Source organism: Symphalangus syndactylus, chromosome 13, assembly GCF_028878055.3.
Source record: "Symphalangus syndactylus isolate Jambi chromosome 13, NHGRI_mSymSyn1-v2.1_pri, whole genome shotgun sequence".
Taxonomy (NCBI): Eukaryota; Metazoa; Chordata; class Mammalia; order Primates; family Hylobatidae; genus Symphalangus; species Symphalangus syndactylus.
The window spans coordinates 29,497,094-29,515,507 of NC_072435.2; the positions used below are offsets into that span (position 1 = coordinate 29,497,094).

Genomic DNA, 18,414 nt, shown 5'->3' on the forward strand with positions numbered 1-18,414 from the left:
CCTATCTCTACTAAAATTACAAAATTAGCTGGGTGTGGTGGCACACGACTGTAATCACAGCTACACGGGAGGCTGAGGCAGGAGAATTGCTTAAACCCGGGAGGCAGAAGTTGGAGTGAGCCAAGATCACACCACTGCACTCCAGCCTGGGTGACAGAGCGAGACTCCGTCTCAAAAAAAAAAAAAAAAAAGAAAGAAAGAAAAGAAAAGTGAGGCCCAGTGGGAAGCCAGGACCCTAGGACCACGTGAGGGGAGGTGTAAAGGGGGTTGTCCGGGGCAAGGGAGACGAAACAGATGCCATGTCTTCCCTCAAACACTCACACGTGCTCATTCTCGTCCTCCTCTGGAACTCTTTATTATCTCATGTAAGAAAAATAAAAAAATAAATAAGATAAATAACCTAATAAATAAAGAGGAGATGGCATAGTAAACAGCCTCTGGCTTCAGGAAGCGTAGCTGGGGCTTCGGCCCTGGGAAGGTCCCACCATGCTCAGAGGGTCCGAGGAGCCCACATCGGGGGGCTGGGGGGCCAGGATTCCGGGCGGCTCTGGGGGTGCGGGGGGCAGGCCTGGTAGTGGCAGGAAGCGAGCTGGTCCTCGAGGTGCAGGGTCCCGGTGTGGGGACTTGTTCCCCGGCAGGTGCAGCGGGAGGCCATGGGCCTCGGACTGGTAAACATTGTATCCGTCCTCAAGAAGCAGCTCCCGGAAGCTGCAGGCCTCAGGGTCAAAGTGGAGCTAGGGGACAAAAACAGGATCAGAGACAGGGTTCCTCTATGTTTTCCTGATGTAAGACCCAGGATCCAGGCCCCAGCCCTGCCTCCCTCAGACCCAGGGGTCCAGGCCCCCGGCGCCTCCTCCCTCAGACCCAGGGGTCCAGACCCTGGTCTCTCCTCCATCCGACCCAGGAGTCCAGGCCCCCAGCGCCTCCTCCCTCAGACCCAGGGTTCCAGGCCCCAGCCCCTCCTCCATCAGACCCAGGGGTCCAGGCCCCAGCCTCTCCTCCTTCAGACCCAGGGGTCCAGGCAACCAGCCTCTCCTCCTTCAGACCCAGGGGTCCAGGCCACCAGCCTCTCCTCTAGGAAACAAAACAGCGAAGGCAGGTTTTGTTTTTACCCCAGGGCTCTCCTGCAGGGACCTGCCTCCCAGTTCAGACTTCACAGAGAACATTCCAGCCCTCGGAGCCATCAATGCGCTCTAAGGCCAGGTGGGGGGTCTCCCTAGCACTCAAGGTCCTGGTCACTTTACTGGCCATGGCTTCCCTGAGTGTCCCTGTGCCCAGCATGAGCCGTGCACACAGGGGCCGTGTGGGCAGGAGCAGGGGTTACTGAATCACGAGACTCCCAATAACCTGAGCCTCAGGCCACTCCGGCATCCACACATCACATGATTGAGGTCAGTGGTGCCCCGGCCTGGGCCTCAGTTTCCTCATCTTGCAAACATTGATGACAACAACTTCAACCTCCAAAGGTTGCAGCTGGGGGCGTGCAGAGCGAAGAGAATCAAGTCTGGCTCCGGGGGGGATGAACAAGACACGGCTCCCCAGGCTGTGAGGACGACAGATAGGAGGAGCATGGTGGGTGGTGAGGAGGGTCCTGGAAACTCACCGATCCATACAGGGCCCCATCTGGCCTCTGGCATAGGAACCTGGATGTCTTGACTCCCAAGATTTGAATAACTCCCGGCTTCAAGGCTTTCAGCTGCAGGAGACCTAAGAGGAGAAAGCGATAAGGTGCTTACAGGACCTCTCCCACCTGGCTCTGTCCCACCACCCAGCTCTGTCCCAGCCCTGGGAGTCCAAGCCCACAGCCCCCCTCCTCCCTTAGACCCAGGAGGAGTCCAGACCAAAGCCCCCTCCCCACTCAGACCCAGGAATCCAGACCCCCAGCCCCTCCTCCCTCAGACCCAGGAATCCAGACCCCCAGCCCCTCCTCCTTCAGACCCAGGGGTCCAGACCCCCAGCCCCTCCTCCCTCAGACCCAGGGGTCCAGACCCCAGCCCCTCCTCCCTCAGACCCAGGGGTCCAGGCCCCAGCCCCTCCTCCCTCAGACCCAGGAGTCCAGACCCCCAGCCCCTCCTCCCTCAGACCCAGGGGTCCAGGCCCCAGCCCCTCCTCCCTCAGACCCAGGAGTCCAGACCCCCAGCCCCTCCTCCCTCAGACCCAGGGGTCCAGGCCCCAGCCCCTCCTCCATCAGACCCAGGGGTCCAGGCCCCAGCCTCTCCTCCTTCAGACCCAAGAGTCCAGACCCCCAGCCCCTCCTCCCTCAGACCCAGGGGTCCACACCCCCAGCCCCTCCTCCCTCAGACCCAGGAATCCAGACCCACAGCCCCTCCTCCCTCAGACCCAGGAATCCAGACCCACAGCCCCTCCTCCCTCAGACCCAGGAATCCAGACCCACAGCCCCTCCTCCCTCAGACCCAGGCTCTGGCCCACACTCACTTTCAGGGCTCTGGTCAGCAGCGCCCCCCACCGTCCCATCCTCCCTGATCTCCAGGTGGGCTTCTGTGTGCTGGGCATCATCTGTGTAGAGGTACCGCTGCCGGACTTGGCCCCCGAATTGCAGGAGAGGACTGGAGTCAGGGATCGGGTGTGCCTGGCAGGCTCCCAGCAGAAGACCAGCCAGCACAGGAACCCACAGTCCTGAGTGCTCGAACCCGGTCTCGTCCGAGTCCATCAATCACTCAGGTCCTCAGGTGATCTCCGGGATGTGAGCTCGGAGAAGCTGAGTGGTTTAAAATTGGTGCCAGATTCCAGTTGTCCAGGTGAGCAGATTCACAGATCGCTGCTCAGGTGGCCTGAGTGCCTGGCTCCTCTTTCGGCTGGATCCTCAGCTGACAGAACAGCCCTGTTTTTTGGGATAGATGCAGAAGCTCCAGAATTTATACCCAGACAGGCCCGCCCAATCACCCTCCCTGCGCCTGAACCATGATATTTGACCCACTTGGCAGGAGCTACATAATTCCATCGTGGCAAGGGCAGCCTGAATGGATGATGTAACCTGGGGTCTTTACATTGGGGGGGCTGGACTCCTGGGTCTAGGGGACGAGGGAGGGGAGGATCGGGTTAGCTGGGACCCAGGTGAAAGGGGCTGGGGGCCCACATTCCTGAGTCTCAGAGAGAAGGATCTGGGGTCTCAAGCCCCTGAGTCGGAGGGAGGAGGGGTGCTGGGCTCCTGGAAAAACCACCTCTGGGACCATTTATACAGATCATGCAGAACAAGAGAAATGTCTGCGCTCCATCTGAATTTCTAAGTTTGGGGGGAGGGCGTGATCTGACACTGAGGTTCCTTGATCCTCAGCAAGGCGGCAATTGCTGTATGAAAGAAGCGACAGCAGCAGAGACATAAGTGTCCTGCCTTGGAAGCCTCTCACCTGGCCGTGGGCCAACCTCAGCCTCATCTGTCCCTGCTCAGATGCTCAGACCCCGGACATCCCAGCCTCCTCCGCCCTGATGCAATCCTGGTGTTTCTTTCACCAGAGAAGCCATCCCAGGCCCAGGCAGGTGCTCCTAAAATAAGCTGGGGGGAGGGTGGCTGAGAGTCCCTGACTGGAGTTGGCAGCCAAGCCAGGCCCTGCAGTGGGCACCCAGAGGGAAGACAGGTTGGCTAATTTCCTGGAGCCCCTAAGGGTGCAAGGGTAGGACTTCTATGTCTGAGGGAGGAGGGGCTGGGCGTCTGGACTCCTGGGTCTGAGGGAGGAGGGGTTGGGGGCCTGGACTCCTGGGTCTGATGGAGGAGGGGCTGGGGACCTGGACTCCTGGGTCTGAGGGAGGAGGATCTGGGGGCCTGGACCCCTGGGTCTGAGGGAGGAGGGACTGGGGGCCTGGACCCCTGGGTCTGAGGGAGGAGGGGCTGGGGATCTGGACCCCTGGGTCTGAGGGAGGAGGGGCTGGGGATCTGGACTCCTGGGTCTGAGGGAGGAGGGGCTGGGGACCTGGACTCCTGGGTCTGAAGGAGAAGGGGCTGGGGGTCTGGTCTCCTGGGTCTGAGGGAGGAGGATCTGGGCCTGTACTCCTGGATCTGAGGGAGGAAGGGCTGGGGAACTTGGGCTCCTGGGTCTGAGGGAGGAGGGCGCTTTGGTCTGGACTCCTAGGTCTGAGGGAGGAGGGGCCGGGAGGCTGGACTCCTGGGTCTGAGGGAAGAGGGGCTGGGAGTCTGGACTCCTGGATCTGAGGGAGGAGGGTCTGAGGGCCTGGACTGCTGGGTGTGAGCAGAAGGGTCTGGGTGCTGGGAGTCCTGAGCCTGGGGAGATGATGGTTAAACTTCTGGGAATCAAGTCAAACTCCTGAGTCCTTGACATTCATGTATCTTGAATGTGAGGGTCAGTCTGTGGGGAAGGATTGCCCAGGTGCCGAGGCAAGAGACTGAAGGCACAAACTGTTTCAGTATAATAAAGAAAATAGAGTAGGAATAGTTATAATACAAATTAGATATAGAGATGATCACGAACAGTATCAATCATTAGTGTAAACATTATTAATCATTAGCTTTTACTATTACTCTTTGTTGTATTAATAATATAACCAGGAAACAACCGGCGGGTATAAGGTCAGGTACTGAAGGGACATTGTGAGAAGTGACCTAGAAGGCAAGAGGTGAGCCTTCTGTCACGCCCACGTAAGGGCCGCTTGAGGGCTCCTTGGTCAAGCAGTAACGCCAGTGTCTGGGAAGGCACCCGTTACTTAGCCGACCGTGAAAGGGAGTCTCCTTTCCTTGGAGGAGTCAGGGAACACTCTGCTCCACCAGCTTCTTCTGGGAGGCTGGGTATTATCTGGGCCTGCCCGCAGTCATCCTGTGGTGCTGTGCTTCAATGGTCATGCTCCTTGTCCACTTGCATTTTCCCCCCGTACTCCTGGTTCCTCTTTGAAGTTCGTAGTAGATATCGGTAGAAGAAATAGTGAAAGTCTTTTTTTTTTTTTTGAGATGGAGTCTTGCTCTGTCGCCCAGGCTAGAGTGCAGTGGTGTGATCTCGGCTCACTGCAATCTCCGCCTCCTGGGTTCACACCATTCTCCTGCCTCAGCCTCCCAAATAGCTAGGACTACAGGCACCCACCACCACGCGCCCGGATAATTTTTTGTATTTTTAATAGAGACAGGGTTTCACCGTGTTAGCCAGGATGGTCTCGATCTCATGACCTTGTGATCTGCCCGCCTCAGCCTCCCAAAGTGCTGGGATTACAGGCGTGAGCCACCGCGCCCGGCCGAAATAGTGAAAGTCTTAAAGTCTTTGATCTTTCTTATAAGTGCAGAGAAGAAAACGCTGACGTGTGCTGCCTTCTGTCTCTGCTTCGGCTGCCTAAAAGGGAAGGACCCCCCTGTCCCATGATCACGTGACTTGCGTCACCTTATCAGTCACTTGGACGACTCACCCTCCTTACCCTGCCCCCCTTGTCTCCTATACAATAAATATCAGCGCGCCCAGCCATTCGGGGCCACTACCGGTCTCTGCGTCTTGGTGGTAGTGGTCCCCCGGGCCCAGCTGTTTTCTCTTTATCTCTTTGTCTTGTGTCTTTATTTCTTACAATCTCGTCTCCGCACAGGGGAAGAACAACCACCCGCAAAGCCCCGTAGGGCTGGACCCTACATCAGCCTGCTCTGCTCCGGGTTGGCGATGCTGGAGGTGGGCGTTGGACCAGAGAAAATGCTTTAATTAGGTGACAAGCGGGTAGAGGCCTTTGTCTCTGGCGCCCGCAGCCACGGCCCCCGCTGACGGCGTGGGAAACAGACCCTGTTCCACTCCGGTCTCCAGCCTTGGAATGGTTGCCTCTGTGCAGTGCAGGTCTGGAAAGCAGCAGTTTGACACGGGACCCTAGAATTCCCCAAAAGGAGTGACTAGGGGCTGGGATTCTGGAATTTGAGTGTGGACGGTGAGGCGGGGGATGTGGGAGATCGGAGACCCTGGTGGGCGCGGGGGCACCTGCAGACTGGAGGCCCTCGCGCGCTCCGGCGGCAGCCTGGCAAACAGGTTCTCCATCCCCCAGGAGGACACGGCAGAGGGCGAACGATCGCTCCACTCGCCGGGACCAGGTGCTGGGGCCCTGCCCAGCCGCTGGGGCGTGGCCAGGCTGGAAGCACCCAGGTGTCGGGGGCTGACTCTAAGCCCTGGCACCGGAAGGGAGAGGGCGGCGGATTGGACCTCCCGGCTCCAGCATTGCAACTGGGAGCTCCGTCTCCTGGTCCACGCAATGATGCCGCGGCTGCTCAGAAGCCAGGTAGGCTGCCCCGGGTGAAGCCTTCGCGCAGGTCAATGCCGGGGCGGAGGGACAGGGCGCGGTCCCCTGCATCCCCGATCTGGGGAGCGGTGGGCCCAGGGGCCATCGCCCTAGCCCCGGGCGCTGGGGATCGGCGCCAAGTGACGGGCGGGGCTCCACCTTCCAGCCATCCGCCCGGCCCGGGAGGGCGGACGCAGCGAAACTCCCGGCCGCGCCCTCTCCTTCCTCTCCTCCCCAAGCCCTCGCTGCCAGTCCGGACAGGCTGCGCGGAGGGGAGGGCTGCCGGGCCGGATAGCCGGACGCCTGGCGTTCCAGGGGCGGCCGGATGTGGCCTGCCTTTGCGGACGGTGCGCTCCGGCCACGCAAAGGGGACTGTGGATCTGCCACCTGCAGGCAGCTCGGGTAAGTGGGGACTGCCGGTGCCTGGGACCCAGGAACAACTCCTTCAGAGCCAGGAGGTGCACCCCCAACCTCTTCTCCAGGTCTTCCTAAGGCCCTAGGAATCTCCGCCACCTCCCCAGCCATTCCTTCTCCAGGAACCAAGATGCTCCTTCCGCTCCTGACCCTCCAGCCTCTCTTGTTTTACTTGAACTATCGTTTCCCATCACCACCTCCGTGGTGGATTCTGCGCCTCACAGACAGGTACTCCTGAGAAACAGGCTGGTGGAAGAGTCCAGTATCAGCGGACCTCACAGGAGGGGAGAGTCGAGATTCCTTCAGGAAAGGTGCAGGAACCTGGACCACTTTTTTTTTTTTTTTTTTTTTTAAGGCAGGGTCCCTCTCTGTCGCGCAAGCTGGAGTGCAGTCAGTGGTGCTATCGCGGTTCATTGTGAGCTCCGGGGATCCTCCCGCCTTAGCATCCGGTGTAGCTGAGACCACAGACATGTGCCACCATGCCAAGCTCATTTTATTTATTTATTTTGTTGGAGACGGAGTTTCACTCTTGTTGCCCAGGCTGGAGTGTAATGGCGCGATCTCGGCTCACCGCAACCCCCGCCCCCCGGGTTCAAGCGATTCTCCTGCCTCAGCCTCCCGAGTAGCTGGGATTACAGGCATGCACCACCATGCCCGGCTAATTTTGTATTTTAAGTAGAGACAGGGTTTCTCCATGTTGGTCAGGCTGGTCTCGAACTCCCGACCTCAGGTGATCCACCCTCCTTGGCCTCCCAAAGTGCTGGGATTACAGGTGTGAACCACCGCGCCCCGCCCATGCCAAGCTAATTTTAAAATTTTTTTGTAAAAGTGCTCTGTTGCCCAGGCTGATCTTGAACTCCTAGGCTCAAAGGATCCTCCCATCTCAGCCTCCCAATATGCTGGGATTACAGGTGTGAGCCACAGTGCCCAGCCAAACCATGGCTATCTTGAAAACCACTTGTCTTCCAATCCCCATGCCCCGAAATTCCAAGGCTCTCATCCCTGAAACCTAGGACTCAGGCTCTCCCTACCTCAGCCCCAGGAGTCTAAACCATTAACTTCCTCTTTCCCTGGGACTAAGGAGTGCTGCACCCCAGGCGCCTCCCTTCCCCCACATCCCTCCTCAGCCTCCGTGCATTTGCTAATTCGTCTTTCCTCCCCTGCAGCCATGTGGCCTCCGAGCCATCGTCAGCTCTGCCTGGCCTTCCTGCTAGTCTGTGTCCTCTCTGTAATCTCCTTCCTCCATATCCACCAAGGCAGCTTTCCACATGGCCTAGGCCTGTCGATCCTGTGTCGAGACCGCCGCCTGGTAACACCCCCAGTGGCCATCTTCTGCCTGCCGGGTACTGCGATGGGCCCCAACACCTCCTCTTCCTGTCCCCAGCACCCTGCCTCCCTCTCCGGCACCTGGACTGTCTACCCCAATGGCCGGTTTGGTAATCAGATGGGACAGTATGCCACGCTGCTGGCTCTGGCCCAGCTCAACGGCCGCCAGGCCTTTATCCTGCCTGCCATGCATGCTGCCCTGGCCCCGGTATTCCGCATCACCCTGCCCGTGCTGGCCCCAGAAGTGGACAGCCACACGCCGTGGCGGGAGCTGCAGCTTCACGACTGGATGTCGGAGGAGTATGCGGACTTGAGAGATCCTTTCCTGAAGCTCTCTGGCTTCCCCTGCTCTTGGACTTTCTTCCACCATCTCCGGGAACAGATCCGCAGAGAGTTCACCCTGCACGACCACCTTCGGGAAGAGGCGCAGAGGGTGCTGGGTCGGCTCCGCCTGGGCCGCACGGGGGACCGCCCGCGCACCTTTGTGGGCGTCCACGTGCGCCGTGGGGACTATCTGCAGGTTATGCCTCAGCGCTGGAAGGGTGTGGTGGGCGACAGCGCCTACCTCCGGCAGGCCATGGACTGGTTCCGGGCACGGCACGAAGCCCCCGTTTTTGTGGTCACCAGCAATGGCATGGAGTGGTGTAAAGAAAACATCGACACCTCCCAGGGCGATGTGACGTTTGCTGGCGATGGACAGGAGGCTACACCGTGGAAAGACTTTGCCCTGCTCACACAGTGCAACCACACCATTATGACCATTGGCACCTTCGGCTTCTGGGCTGCCTACCTGGCTGGCGGAGACACTGTCTACCTGGCCAACTTCACCCTGCCAGACTCTGAGTTCCTGAAGATCTTTAAGCCGGAGGCCGCCTTCCTGCCCGAGTGGGTGGGCATTAATGCAGACTTGTCTCCACTCTGGACATTGGCTAAGCCTTGAGAGCCAGGGAGACTTTCTGAAATAGCCTGATCTTTCTAGAGCCAGCAGTACATGGCCCCAGAGGCCTGGCATCTTCTGGAGAAGCTTGTAGTGTTCCCGAAGCAAATGGGTGCCCATATCCAGAGTGATTCCAGGTGGGAGAGTTGGAGAGAAGGGGGACCTTTCTGGAACTGTCTGAACATTCTAGAATAGCAAAACATCTTTTCCTGATGGCTGGCAGGCAGTTCTAGAAGCCACAGTGCCCACCTGCTCTTCCCAGCTCATATCTACAGTACTTCCAGATGGCTGCCCCCAGGAATGGGGAACTCTCCTTCTGGTCTATTCTAGAAGAGGAGTCACTTCTCCCCTGGGTCTTCCAAAGACTGAAGGAACATATGATTGGTCCAGAGCAAGCATTCACCAAGTCCCCTTCTGTGTTTCTGGAGTGATTCTGGAGGGAGACTTGTTCTAGAGAGGACCAGGTTTGATGCCTGTGAAGAACCCTGCAGGGCCCTTATGGACAGGATGGGGTTCTGGAAATCCAGATAACTAAGGTGAAGAATCTTTTCAGTTTTTGTTTTTGGAGACAGGGTCTCGTTCTGTTGCCCAGGCTGGAGTGCAGTGGTGTGATCTTGGCTCACTGCAACTTCCGCCTCCTGGGTTCAAGCGATTCTCCTGTCTCAGCCTCCTGAGTAGCTGGGACTACAGGCACATGCCATTATGCCCGGCTAATTTTTGTATTTTTAGTAGAGACGGGGTTTCACCATGTTGGCCAGGATGGTCTCGATCTCCTGACCTTGTGATCCACCTGCCTTGGCCTCCCAAAGTGCTGGGATTACTGGCGTGAGCCACTGTGCCCGGCCCGGATACTTTTTTTAAAATTATTTATTTATTTATTTATTGAGACGGAGTCTTGCTCTGTAGCCCAGGCTAGAGTGCAGTGGCAAGATCTCACCTCACTGCAAGCTCCGCCTCCCGGGTTCACGCCATTCTCCTGCCTCAGCCTCCGGAGTAGCTGGGACTACAGGTGACCACCACCACGCCCGGCTAATTTTTTTTGTATTTTTAGTAGAGACAGGGTTTCACCATGTTAGCCAGGATGGTCTCGATCTCCTGACCTCGTGATCACCCGCCTCGGCCTCCCACAGTGCTGGGATTACCAGTGTGAGCCACCATGCCCGGCCCGGATAATTTTTTTTTAATTTTTGTAGAGACAAGGTCTTGTGATATTGCCCAAGCTGTTCTTGAACTCCTGGGCTCAAGCAATCCTCCCACCTTGGCCTCCCAGAATGCTGGGATTACAGACGAGAGCCAGCACACCTGGCCAAGTGAAGAATCTAATGAATGTGCAACCTAATTGTAGCATCTAATGAATGTCCCACCATTGCTGGAAAAATTGAGATGGAAAACAAGCCATCTCTAGTTTGCCAGCGTCTTGCTCTGTTCACAGTCTCTGGAAAAGCTGGGGTAGTTGGTGAGCAGAGCGGGACTCTGTCCAACCAGCCCCACAGCCCCTCAAAGATTTTTTTGTTTGTTTGTTTTGAGCAGACAGGCTAAAATGTGAATGTGGGGTGAGGGATCACTGCTAAAATGGTGCAGCTTCTGGAGCAGAACTTTCCAGGATCCAGGGACACTTTTTTTTAAGCTGATAAACTGCCAAGAGCTCCATATATTGGGTCTGAGTTCAGGTTGCCTGTCACAATGAAGGAAGTTGGTCTTTGTCTGCAGGTGGGCCGCTGAGGGTCTGGGATCTGTTTCTGGAAGTGTGCAGGTATAAACACACCCTCTGTGCTTGTGACAAGCTGGCAGGTACTGTGCTCATTGCTAACCACTGTCTGCCCCTGAACTCCCAGAACCACTACATCTGGCTTTGGGCAGGTCTGAGATAAAAGGATCTAAAGGTATGCAGACCCTGGACCCAGCCTCAGATCCAGGCAGGAGCACGAGGTCTGGCCAAGGTGGACAGGATTGTCGAGATCTCAGGAGCCCCTTGCTGTTTTTTGGAGGGTGAAAGAAGAAACCTTAAACATAGTCAGCTCTGATCACATCCCCTATCTGCTCATCCAGACCCCATGCCTGTAGGCTTATCAGGGAGTTACAGTTACAATTGTTACAGTGCTGTTCCCAACTCAGCTGCCACAGGTAAGAGAGTAGGAGGTATGAATTAAAAGTCTACAGCACCGACCCGTGTCTCTGTAGCTTTTTTGGAGCCAGAGCCACTGTGTGTGTGTGTGTGTGTGTGTGTGTGTGTGTAAGAGAGTGGAGGAAAAGCTGGGGCACTTCTGAAGACTTTTTTTTTTTTTAAGTAATTTATTTTTTTCGGAGATCGAGTCTTGCTGTGTGGCCCAGGCTGGAGTGCAGTAGCGTGATCTCGGCTCACTGCAACCTCCACCTCTCGGGTTCAAGTGATTCTCGTGCCTCAGCCTCCCGAGTAGCTGGGACTACAGACGTGTGCCACCACGCCCAGCTAATTTTTGTATTTTTAGTAGAGACGGGGTTTCACCACGTTAGCCAGGCTGTTCTCGAACTCCTGACCTCAGACAATCTGTCCGCCTCGGCCTCCCAAAGTGCTGGGATAATAAGTGTGAGCCACCACTCCCGGCCCTGAGGATTTTTATTACTCGTGATTGGGAGTACTGTCCCTACTTAGATCTGACAGCCCCTTGTTGCTGGACTTGTGTGAGTTGTGGTCCCTGTTTTTCTGGTTCCCTGTTTCAATCACGCAGGAGAGAGAGACCTTCCAGGACCCAAACGTCTGAGCCCCGAGTTGCTCACTCCTGGACCCTCAGTAATGGCCCCCAGTCCTCTCCTCCCACTGGGACCTCCGCGTGGGGAGAAGAGGCGGAGGAGGGAGCGGATTATCATTGAACTACATTTCCCGGAAAGCTATGAGGTTGGCAGCGCTAGTCAGCTACAGAGAAAGAGGCCCCAGGGCAGTTTGGGAGTCGTAGTCTTAGGGCTAAAATGTCCACTTCGTGGCTCGACAGCCGTTTCCAAGGACCGCGGTGGGGGCGGCAGCGGCCCGGGGGGCCGGATCTAGCCCAAAGCCTGGGTCCTGGGGCAAGGGGACGGGAGGAAGCTGAAGGCCTGAGTCCGGTCCTTGACTCTGGAAGCCAGAGCAGTCAGGAGGCTTCCTCTTCGGTAGATGCTGGGAAAGTTCTAGTCCGAAAAGGCTGCAGCCTCTGTGACGCCATGGAGCGATAGGCGGGGCCTCCCTTTGTTGCAGTCCAATCAGACAGAGTTGGGTTTCTGGGTGGGGCCGAGGAAAACGCCAAGGACTCTGTATAAAGGAATTCGGGCCCCTACGTGAGAAGCTCGGAGGGGGTGGTTCCAGGAGTTCCTTGTGGAGAGGGGATCGTCCGTGACTGACACCCGTCGAAAAGCTCTCGATTTCACGCAACCAACCTTACCCACGTCCCCAACAAAATCCTTGATTTTAGCCCTGGGAAAATTAGCGTAGGTGGTCATGACCCCAGCTTCTTCTTTAAAAGGCCTCAGAACCTGGACCGGGCTCCCCAATGAACCCTAGCGTTAGAAGCCACAAGTCAGGAATCAAGGTCGGGGAGCGGCTGTTTAGGGTGCATCACTGTTCAGGATGCATCGGGGCTCCTTTTTTTTCTAAGCAGAAGGGTGCACCCTGCAAATTGGGAGCCTGTTAGTTTTGGGGAAGGGTGAACAAGGGCCCCCTGGTCTGGAGGACCTCATGGAGTCTTGCTTAATTAAGTGTTAGTAGGGGTCCTCAGGTCTAGGAATCTGGTATGTGTTTTGGTTTTGAAGGAGTTCCGAGTTTGATAATATCGTGGTTGGGTCTGTGTTAGATCATTTATTGGTTTGGGCATTGAATCTTCAGCTTGAGGTTCAACAGGTTTTGGGGGGCTGGCGGGGGAGTGCCTCAGTGTTGCACTTAAGGGTTAGGGTTCAGGATCACGCCAATCTGGGGACTTGGAAAATTCTATAGTTTGGGATTTTGGGAAGGGGCGCATGGGGTTGGGAGATTCCAGGTCCTGAGTTTGGGGACTCATGAGTGATTCTTGTTTAATAATTTTTCTGATCTCTCAGTTGGGATTCAGTGAGAACCCTAAATTTGGGGTTCCCTGGATTGGGGCTCAGTTTCACACTTCGGAGGCATTTGATGAAGGACATAGGTCCTCTTTATTTGGAGATTTCCTGAAGATCCTCTTTTCGAGGTTTGCGGACCCCATGGATAGGCGGCCCAGTGGGATTTCTTAAGATGGATTTTGGCTTTTCTCCGTTTAGCATTCTCCTGCTCTCGGTTTGGGGTGAGAGCACCCTTCCTAACGGTCTTCGGGAACTGTGCGCGCCGGCTGCAATGGGGCCGCATTTTACCCTCCTGTGTGCGGCGCTGGCCGGTTGCTTGCTTCCTGCCGAGGGGTGTGTTATATGTGACCCGTCTGTCGTGCTGGCGCTAAAGTCCCTGGAGAAAGATTACCTGCCTGGCCACCTGGATGTGAAGCATCACAAAGCCATGATGGAAAGGGTAGAGAACGCCGTGAAGGATTTCCAGGAACTGTCGCTTAATGAGGATGCCTATATGGGGGTCGTTGGTGAGGGCAGGGGGGACCACGGACCTCTGGGTCCTGGGAAAGGAGAGAGATAAGACCAGGGGAAGGAAGAGGCTGACAGCAGGGTCTCCGGGATTCGGGAATGGAGAAGGCTGAGATGCAGATTCCGAGGTTCCCCGGGGCTAGTAAATACTGTTTTCCCTAGCCTCAGCTGGCAATTTTATGTAATAAAACTACAACTCCCAGAAGGCAACGGGCGGCTGAGTCCTTAACCAGGCCTATCCTTGCCCAGTGGCCTCATGGGTATTGTAGTTTCTAAGATTAGGCGCGCCAATGGGAGAGTAAGGCTGGAATGTGGGGTTATATCTCCTCTGACAGATGAGGCCACACTGCAAAAGGGGTCCTGGAGTTTGCTGAAGGATCTGAAACGCATCACAGACAGTGATGTAAGAGGTAAATGCATCAACGGGGTGGGAGTCCAGAATCTCCCGGGGAAGCCAGCATTAGTGATGCCTGGTCTCTTGATCAGATACTAGGCTGTGGAGCCAGACTGCCCAGGTTCAAATGCCTGCTCTGCCACTTCCTAGCTGTATGGCCTTGAGCAAAGGACTTTGAAGCTCCCTTGGCTCTAAAATGCTTCCTCAGTTGTTCAGTTTAAATGTGTATTGCTGGCCGGGCACGGTAGCTCAGGCCTGTAATCCTGGCACTTCGGGAGGCTGAGGCAGGCAGATTACTTGAGCTCAGTAGTTCAAGACCAGCCTGGCCAACATGGTGAAACCTTGTCTGTACAAAAAATACACATACATATACATATTAGCTGGGCATGGTGGTGTGTGCATGTAGTCCTAGCTACTCGGGGGGGTTGAGGCGGGAGGATTGCTTGAGTCCAGGAGTTTGAGGCTGCAGTGAGCCATGATTGCACCACTGCACTCCAGCCTGCGTGGCAGAGTAAGACCCTCCTCCATCCCCCAAAATATGCATTGCTTAGCCCAGCAGCTGGCATTATGTTAGACGGTCAATTTTAGTGCCCTTTCCTGAGAAGGCCAGGAAGTAGACTGCCAGACTGCAGGCAGAAGTAAACTTCCAGCACCTCACACGTGGGATTGGGAGTTCCTGTGTCTTCCCAGGTGATCTCTTCGTGAAGGAGCTATTTTGGATGTTGCATTTGCAAAAGGAAACCTTTGCCACCTATGTTGCTCGATTCCAAAAAGAGGGTGAGAGAAGATGGGAGTCTGTGTCCCCCAGCTCCTCTTTCCACTATCCAAGAGTCCTTGTCTCCAGCCCCTTACTTCTCCAAGCCCAGTTCCTCAGCTTCTCCAACTGCCTCCTCCTTCAGACCTAAGTCTTTTCTCCCTCGAACCCAAGAGCCCAAAGCCCAGCTCTTCCCCAAACCCCCTCTTCCATCGTCTTTCATTTAGAAATCTGACTCTGTCGTCTCTTTCTTGCTGTCTTTTTTTCTCTTTTGACACAGCTTATTGTCCCAACAAATGTGGTGAGTCTGGATTACAGAAGCTAACCCTCATCCTGCCCTCTGAATAGTCAACCTCCCCATTCGCCTTTTTGGATCCTGATGGTTTTGTCATTCTCTGCCTTGGAGAGGTTCCTGGGTCTCCAGTATTCTTTCTCCACCGTGGATTTCTTGGGGAGCAGGTCGTATTCTACTTACACTCTTTTTTTTGAGACAGTCTCACCCTGTCGCCCAGGCTGGAGTGCAGTGGCGCGATCACGGCTCACTGCAACCTCCGCCTCCCAGGTTCAAACTATTCTTCTGCCTCAGTCCCCTGAGTAGCTGGGATTACAGGCGCTCGCCATCATACCCAGCTAATTTTTGTATTTTTAGCAGAGACGGGGTTTCGCCATGTTGGTCAGGCTAGTCTTGAACTCCTGACCTTGTGATCCGCCCGCCTCAGCCTCCCAAAGTGCTGGGATTACAGGAGTAAGCCACCACACCTGGCCTCTATTTACACTCTTTACTGAGCCTTGTTGGAGCCCACTTCCTACTTACCTGCGTCCTGGTCCTGTCCCTTCGTCTGACCATCTAGGAATGTCATAGATGACCTGGCCCCAGCCCTTAGCCCTGACCTCTCCTTTTAGCCATGCCCCTTAGTGGGCAAATACAAGTCTTGACCCTGCCCCTCCAGGTGTGATGTTGCAGACTCTGATCTGGTGCAAGAACTGCAAAAAGGAGGTTCACGCTTGTCGAAAGTCCTACGATTGCGGGGGTGAGAGAACTGGACCCAGCAGGAGGAATCGGTGCAGGTGGGGTGGGGCGAGAGGAGAGGCAGTCTAGAGAGAGCCTAGATGGGGTTGTGGGGGCAGTAGACAAGAAAAGGTAGGGTTTAGGCCAGGTACAGTGGCTCACACCTATAATCCCAGCACTTTAAGAGGCTGAGATGGGAGGATTGGGAAGCCAGGAGTTTGAGACCAGCCTGGGCAACATAGCGAGACTCCATCTCTACAAAAAAATTTAAAAATTAGCCAGGTGTGGTGTTGCATTCCTGTAGTCCCAGCTACTTGGAAGGCTGAGGCAGGAGGGTTGCTTGGACCCAGGAGTTGGAGACTGCAGTGAGCTATGATCATACCACTGCACTCCAGCCCCGGCAAAAGTGAGACCTTGTCTAAAAAGAAAAAAAAAAGGCCAGGCGCACTGGCTCACGCCTGTAATCCCAGCACTTTGGGAGGCCGAGGCAGGTGGATCACAAGGTCAGGAGTTCAAGACCAGCCTGGCCAAGATGGTGAAACCATCGTTTTTGTACTAAAAATACAAAAAAATTAGCCAGACATGGTGGTGGGCACTTGTAATCCCAGCTACTCGGGAGTCTGAGGCAGAGAATTGCTTGAACTCGGGAGGCAAAGGTTGTAGTGAGCCAAGATCGTGCCACTGCACTCCAGCCTGGGTGACAGAGTGAGACTTCGTTTAAAAAAAAAGAGAGAGAGAGAAAGAAAAGAAGAGAAAAGACGGGGTTACAACGAATGTAAGAGGATTAAGGGAGGATAAAGAACCGTGAAGGAGGCCAGGTGCAGTAGCTCATGCCTGTAATCCCAGCACTTTGGGATGCTGAGGCAGGCGGATCACCTGAGGTCAGGAGTTTGAGACCAGCCTGTTCAATATGGCAAAACCCCGTCTCTACTAAAAATACAAAAATTAGCCAGGCGTGGTGGCAGGTGCCTGTAGTCCCACACACTCAGGAGGCTGAGGCAGGAGAATCGCTTGAACCCAGGAAGCAGAGGTTGCAGTGAGCCGAGATCGTGCCAATGCACTCCAGCCTGGGCGACAGAGCGAGACTCCATCTCAAAAACAAAAATAAAAACAAAAACAGAATCATGAGAGAGTGTCCCATGGTCATCCCCCACCCCCAGAGCGGAATGTGGAGGTTCCTCAAATGGAAGACATGATCCTGGACTGTGAGTTAAACTGGCATCAGGCGTCTGAAGGCCTCACTGATTACAGCTTTTACAGGGTGAGGGCCTCAACTTCTGTAACCCTTGAACTCCCTAGACTACAATACCTGTGTTCTGGATCTATGGGTCTGCACCCACGATTCTCATGACTCAGGAGGGTGGTCTATTAGGTGTGGTCTCCACAGACCTCTGGGGACCCTGTGCCCTGACCAGTGACACCCTGGACACTCACCTCCCACACTGAGGCCCTGTGATCTTCTCACCCCTGTACTCCCCCAGCCCCTGAATTCCTCAGGCCTCAGTGACCCCTTGAGCTTGGGTCTAGGTTTGGGGGAACAATACGGAGACCTTGGTGTCCAAGGGGAAAGAGGCCACCCTGACCAAGCCCATGGTGGGTCCAGAGGATGCAGGCAGCTACCGCTGCGAGCTGGGCTCTGTGAATTCCAGCCCAGCCACGATCATCAATTTTCACGTCACAGGTCAGTGCTGTGGGGTTGAGAGAAGTGTAGGATTCAGGGCCCAGGAAAGCTGGTGTCCGCGTCGGGGGCGTGGCCTTGGCGGTGGGGGCGTGACTTCCTGTTGGGTGTGGTTTCGGGGCACGGGGTGTGGCTTCCTGCCAGGGGCGTGGCCTCTGGCCCCGAGGACAGGGGTTCCCTTGGGTGCGTTCAGGCTTGACACTGTTGAAGGCGTGATTATCTCTGGGATGGCCGGCTACTGGGACGGGCTTACCTTTGCCAGGGCAGGAACTCCACGCCCTGCCAGGACTGCTCTTTACGCTTTCTCTAACAGTGGTGCCCAAAAGGATGAAGGAGGAAAAACCGTCTCCAAATATCGTAACCCCAGGGGAGGCGACCACGGAGTCGTCCATAACCCTCCAGCCTCTGAAGCCCGAGAAAATGCTGAAAAGCCGCCTCCTGGGGCTGCTGATCTGCGGCTGCCTAGCACTGATAACCGGCCTTACCTTTGCGTGAGCAACCCATTGAAGAAGGCAGGCTTGGCTTGGAGTAAGGGGCGGGGCTTCCAGGAACCCAACGCAGAAGCCGGTCTGGGGGCTACTGAGGCCTGAGAGCAGGACTTTCCTGGGGGTGGAGTGCGGGGGGCTTGAATAGGAGGACTTTGAAGGGCGAGGCTTAGATAATTGCTAGAATAAGGTCACAAAGAGGGAGGCTGGGAGGGGTGTCCCTCACACAATTAGTACCCAAACCGGTTCCATGATCTGCACCCCACTCCCACCCCTAGGATAGTTCGTCGAAGGAAGGTGATCGATTTCATCAAGTCCTCAGTGTTTGGCCTTGGCAGTGGAGCGGCAGAGCAAACCCAGGTCCCAAAAGAAAAGGCCACAGATTCAAGGCACCAATAAAGATTTATCTTGTTGTCTAAGCATCTGACTCACTCCCCGGGACGGGACTGATTCTAGCCTTTGGTTCCCCGAGAGGAGAGGTCTGGGGACGGGCTCCAGCCTGAGGGAGGAAGGGCGGGAAACCGGGACCCTTGGGTCCTGGAGGGGACCAACTGCCTGCGATGTAATTCCAGAATCAAGGAATGGGGCAGGGCCAACCCTACCCAGATCTCCTCCCCCAGGCCTGGTCTCCTCACAGGACGCCCCCTCCCCGCTCTTCCTGC

The 18,414-nt window shown here is 55.8% G+C and overlaps 3 protein-coding genes across 5 annotated transcripts; 2 read left to right on the forward strand and 1 right to left on the reverse strand.

Moving 5' to 3' along the window:
- Positions 1-411: 411 nt before the first annotated feature.
- On the reverse strand, positions 412-2,671 carry FGF21 (fibroblast growth factor 21). The gene is made up of 3 exons (XM_055235903.2): positions 2,437-2,671; positions 1,604-1,707; positions 412-734 (listed from the first exon to the last, which is right to left on the reverse strand). Exons 1-3 carry the CDS (start codon positions 2,669-2,671, stop codon positions 444-446), a joined length of 630 nt encoding a protein of 209 aa, XP_055091878.1. The 3' UTR covers positions 412-443.
- An 892-nt stretch (positions 2,672-3,563) lies between these two features.
- On the forward strand, positions 3,564-11,106 carry FUT1 (fucosyltransferase 1 (H blood group)). Of its 2 annotated transcripts, XM_055235864.2 has the most exons (4): positions 3,564-3,596; positions 5,536-5,774; positions 5,977-6,609; positions 7,788-11,106. In XM_055235864.2, exons 3-4 carry the CDS (start codon positions 6,243-6,245, stop codon positions 8,885-8,887), a joined length of 1,467 nt encoding a protein of 488 aa, XP_055091839.1. In that variant the 5' UTR covers positions 3,564-3,596; positions 5,536-5,774; positions 5,977-6,242; the 3' UTR covers positions 8,888-11,106. The 2 variants fall into 2 exon arrangements, with proteins under 2 accessions (XP_055091839.1, XP_055091841.1); XM_055235866.2 differs by lacking the exon at positions 3,564-3,596 and having other exon boundaries at positions 5,399-5,774; positions 5,977-6,207.
- A 992-nt stretch (positions 11,107-12,098) lies between these two features.
- On the forward strand, positions 12,099-18,171 carry IZUMO1 (izumo sperm-oocyte fusion 1). 2 transcript variants are annotated; one of them, XM_055235888.2, is made up of 10 exons: positions 12,099-12,322; positions 13,124-13,431; positions 13,768-13,842; positions 14,517-14,603; positions 14,861-14,881; positions 15,531-15,611; positions 16,750-16,850; positions 17,117-17,270; positions 17,581-17,758; positions 18,031-18,171. In XM_055235888.2, the coding sequence occupies exons 2-10, from the start codon at positions 13,197-13,199 to the stop codon at positions 18,149-18,151; spliced, it is 1,053 nt and encodes a 350-aa protein (XP_055091863.1). In that variant the 5' UTR covers positions 12,099-12,322; positions 13,124-13,196; the 3' UTR covers positions 18,152-18,171. The 2 variants fall into 2 exon arrangements, with proteins under 2 accessions (XP_055091863.1, XP_055091864.1); XM_055235889.2 differs by lacking the exons at positions 12,099-12,322; positions 13,124-13,431 and having other exon boundaries at positions 13,457-13,842; positions 17,071-17,270; positions 17,581-17,779.
- Positions 18,172-18,414: the final 243 nt, after the last annotated feature.

What these genes read in the sequence shown, in the direction of transcription:
- FGF21 (XM_055235903.2), bottom strand. Translation starts at nt 2,671, where the DNA reads ATGGACTCGGACGAGACCGGGTTCGAGCACTCAGGACTGTGGGTTCCT. An exon ending in TGCTGACCAGAGCCCTGAAA is followed by an intron (nt 1,708 to 2,436) that starts GTGAGTGTGGGC and finishes TTCTCCTCTTAG; the next exon opens with GTCTCCTGCAGCTGAAAGCC. An exon ending in ATGGGGCCCTGTATGGATCG is followed by an intron (nt 735 to 1,603) that starts GTGAGTTTCCAG and finishes TTTGTCCCCTAG; the next exon opens with CTCCACTTTGACCCTGAGGC.
- FUT1 (XM_055235864.2), top strand. Translation starts at nt 6,243, where the DNA reads ATGCCGGGGCGGAGGGACAGGGCGCGGTCCCCTGCATCCCCGATCTGG. An exon ending in GCCACCTGCAGGCAGCTCGG is followed by an intron (nt 6,610 to 7,787) that starts GTAAGTGGGGAC and finishes CCTCCCCTGCAG; the next exon opens with CCATGTGGCCTCCGAGCCAT.
- IZUMO1 (XM_055235888.2), top strand. Translation starts at nt 13,197, where the DNA reads ATGGGGCCGCATTTTACCCTCCTGTGTGCGGCGCTGGCCGGTTGCTTG. An exon ending in CTGATTACAGCTTTTACAGG is followed by an intron (nt 16,851 to 17,116) that starts GTGAGGGCCTCA and finishes GCTTGGGTCTAG; the next exon opens with GTTTGGGGGAACAATACGGA. An exon ending in ATAACCGGCCTTACCTTTGC is followed by an intron (nt 17,759 to 18,030) that starts GTGAGCAACCCA and finishes TCCCACCCCTAG; the next exon opens with GATAGTTCGTCGAAGGAAGG.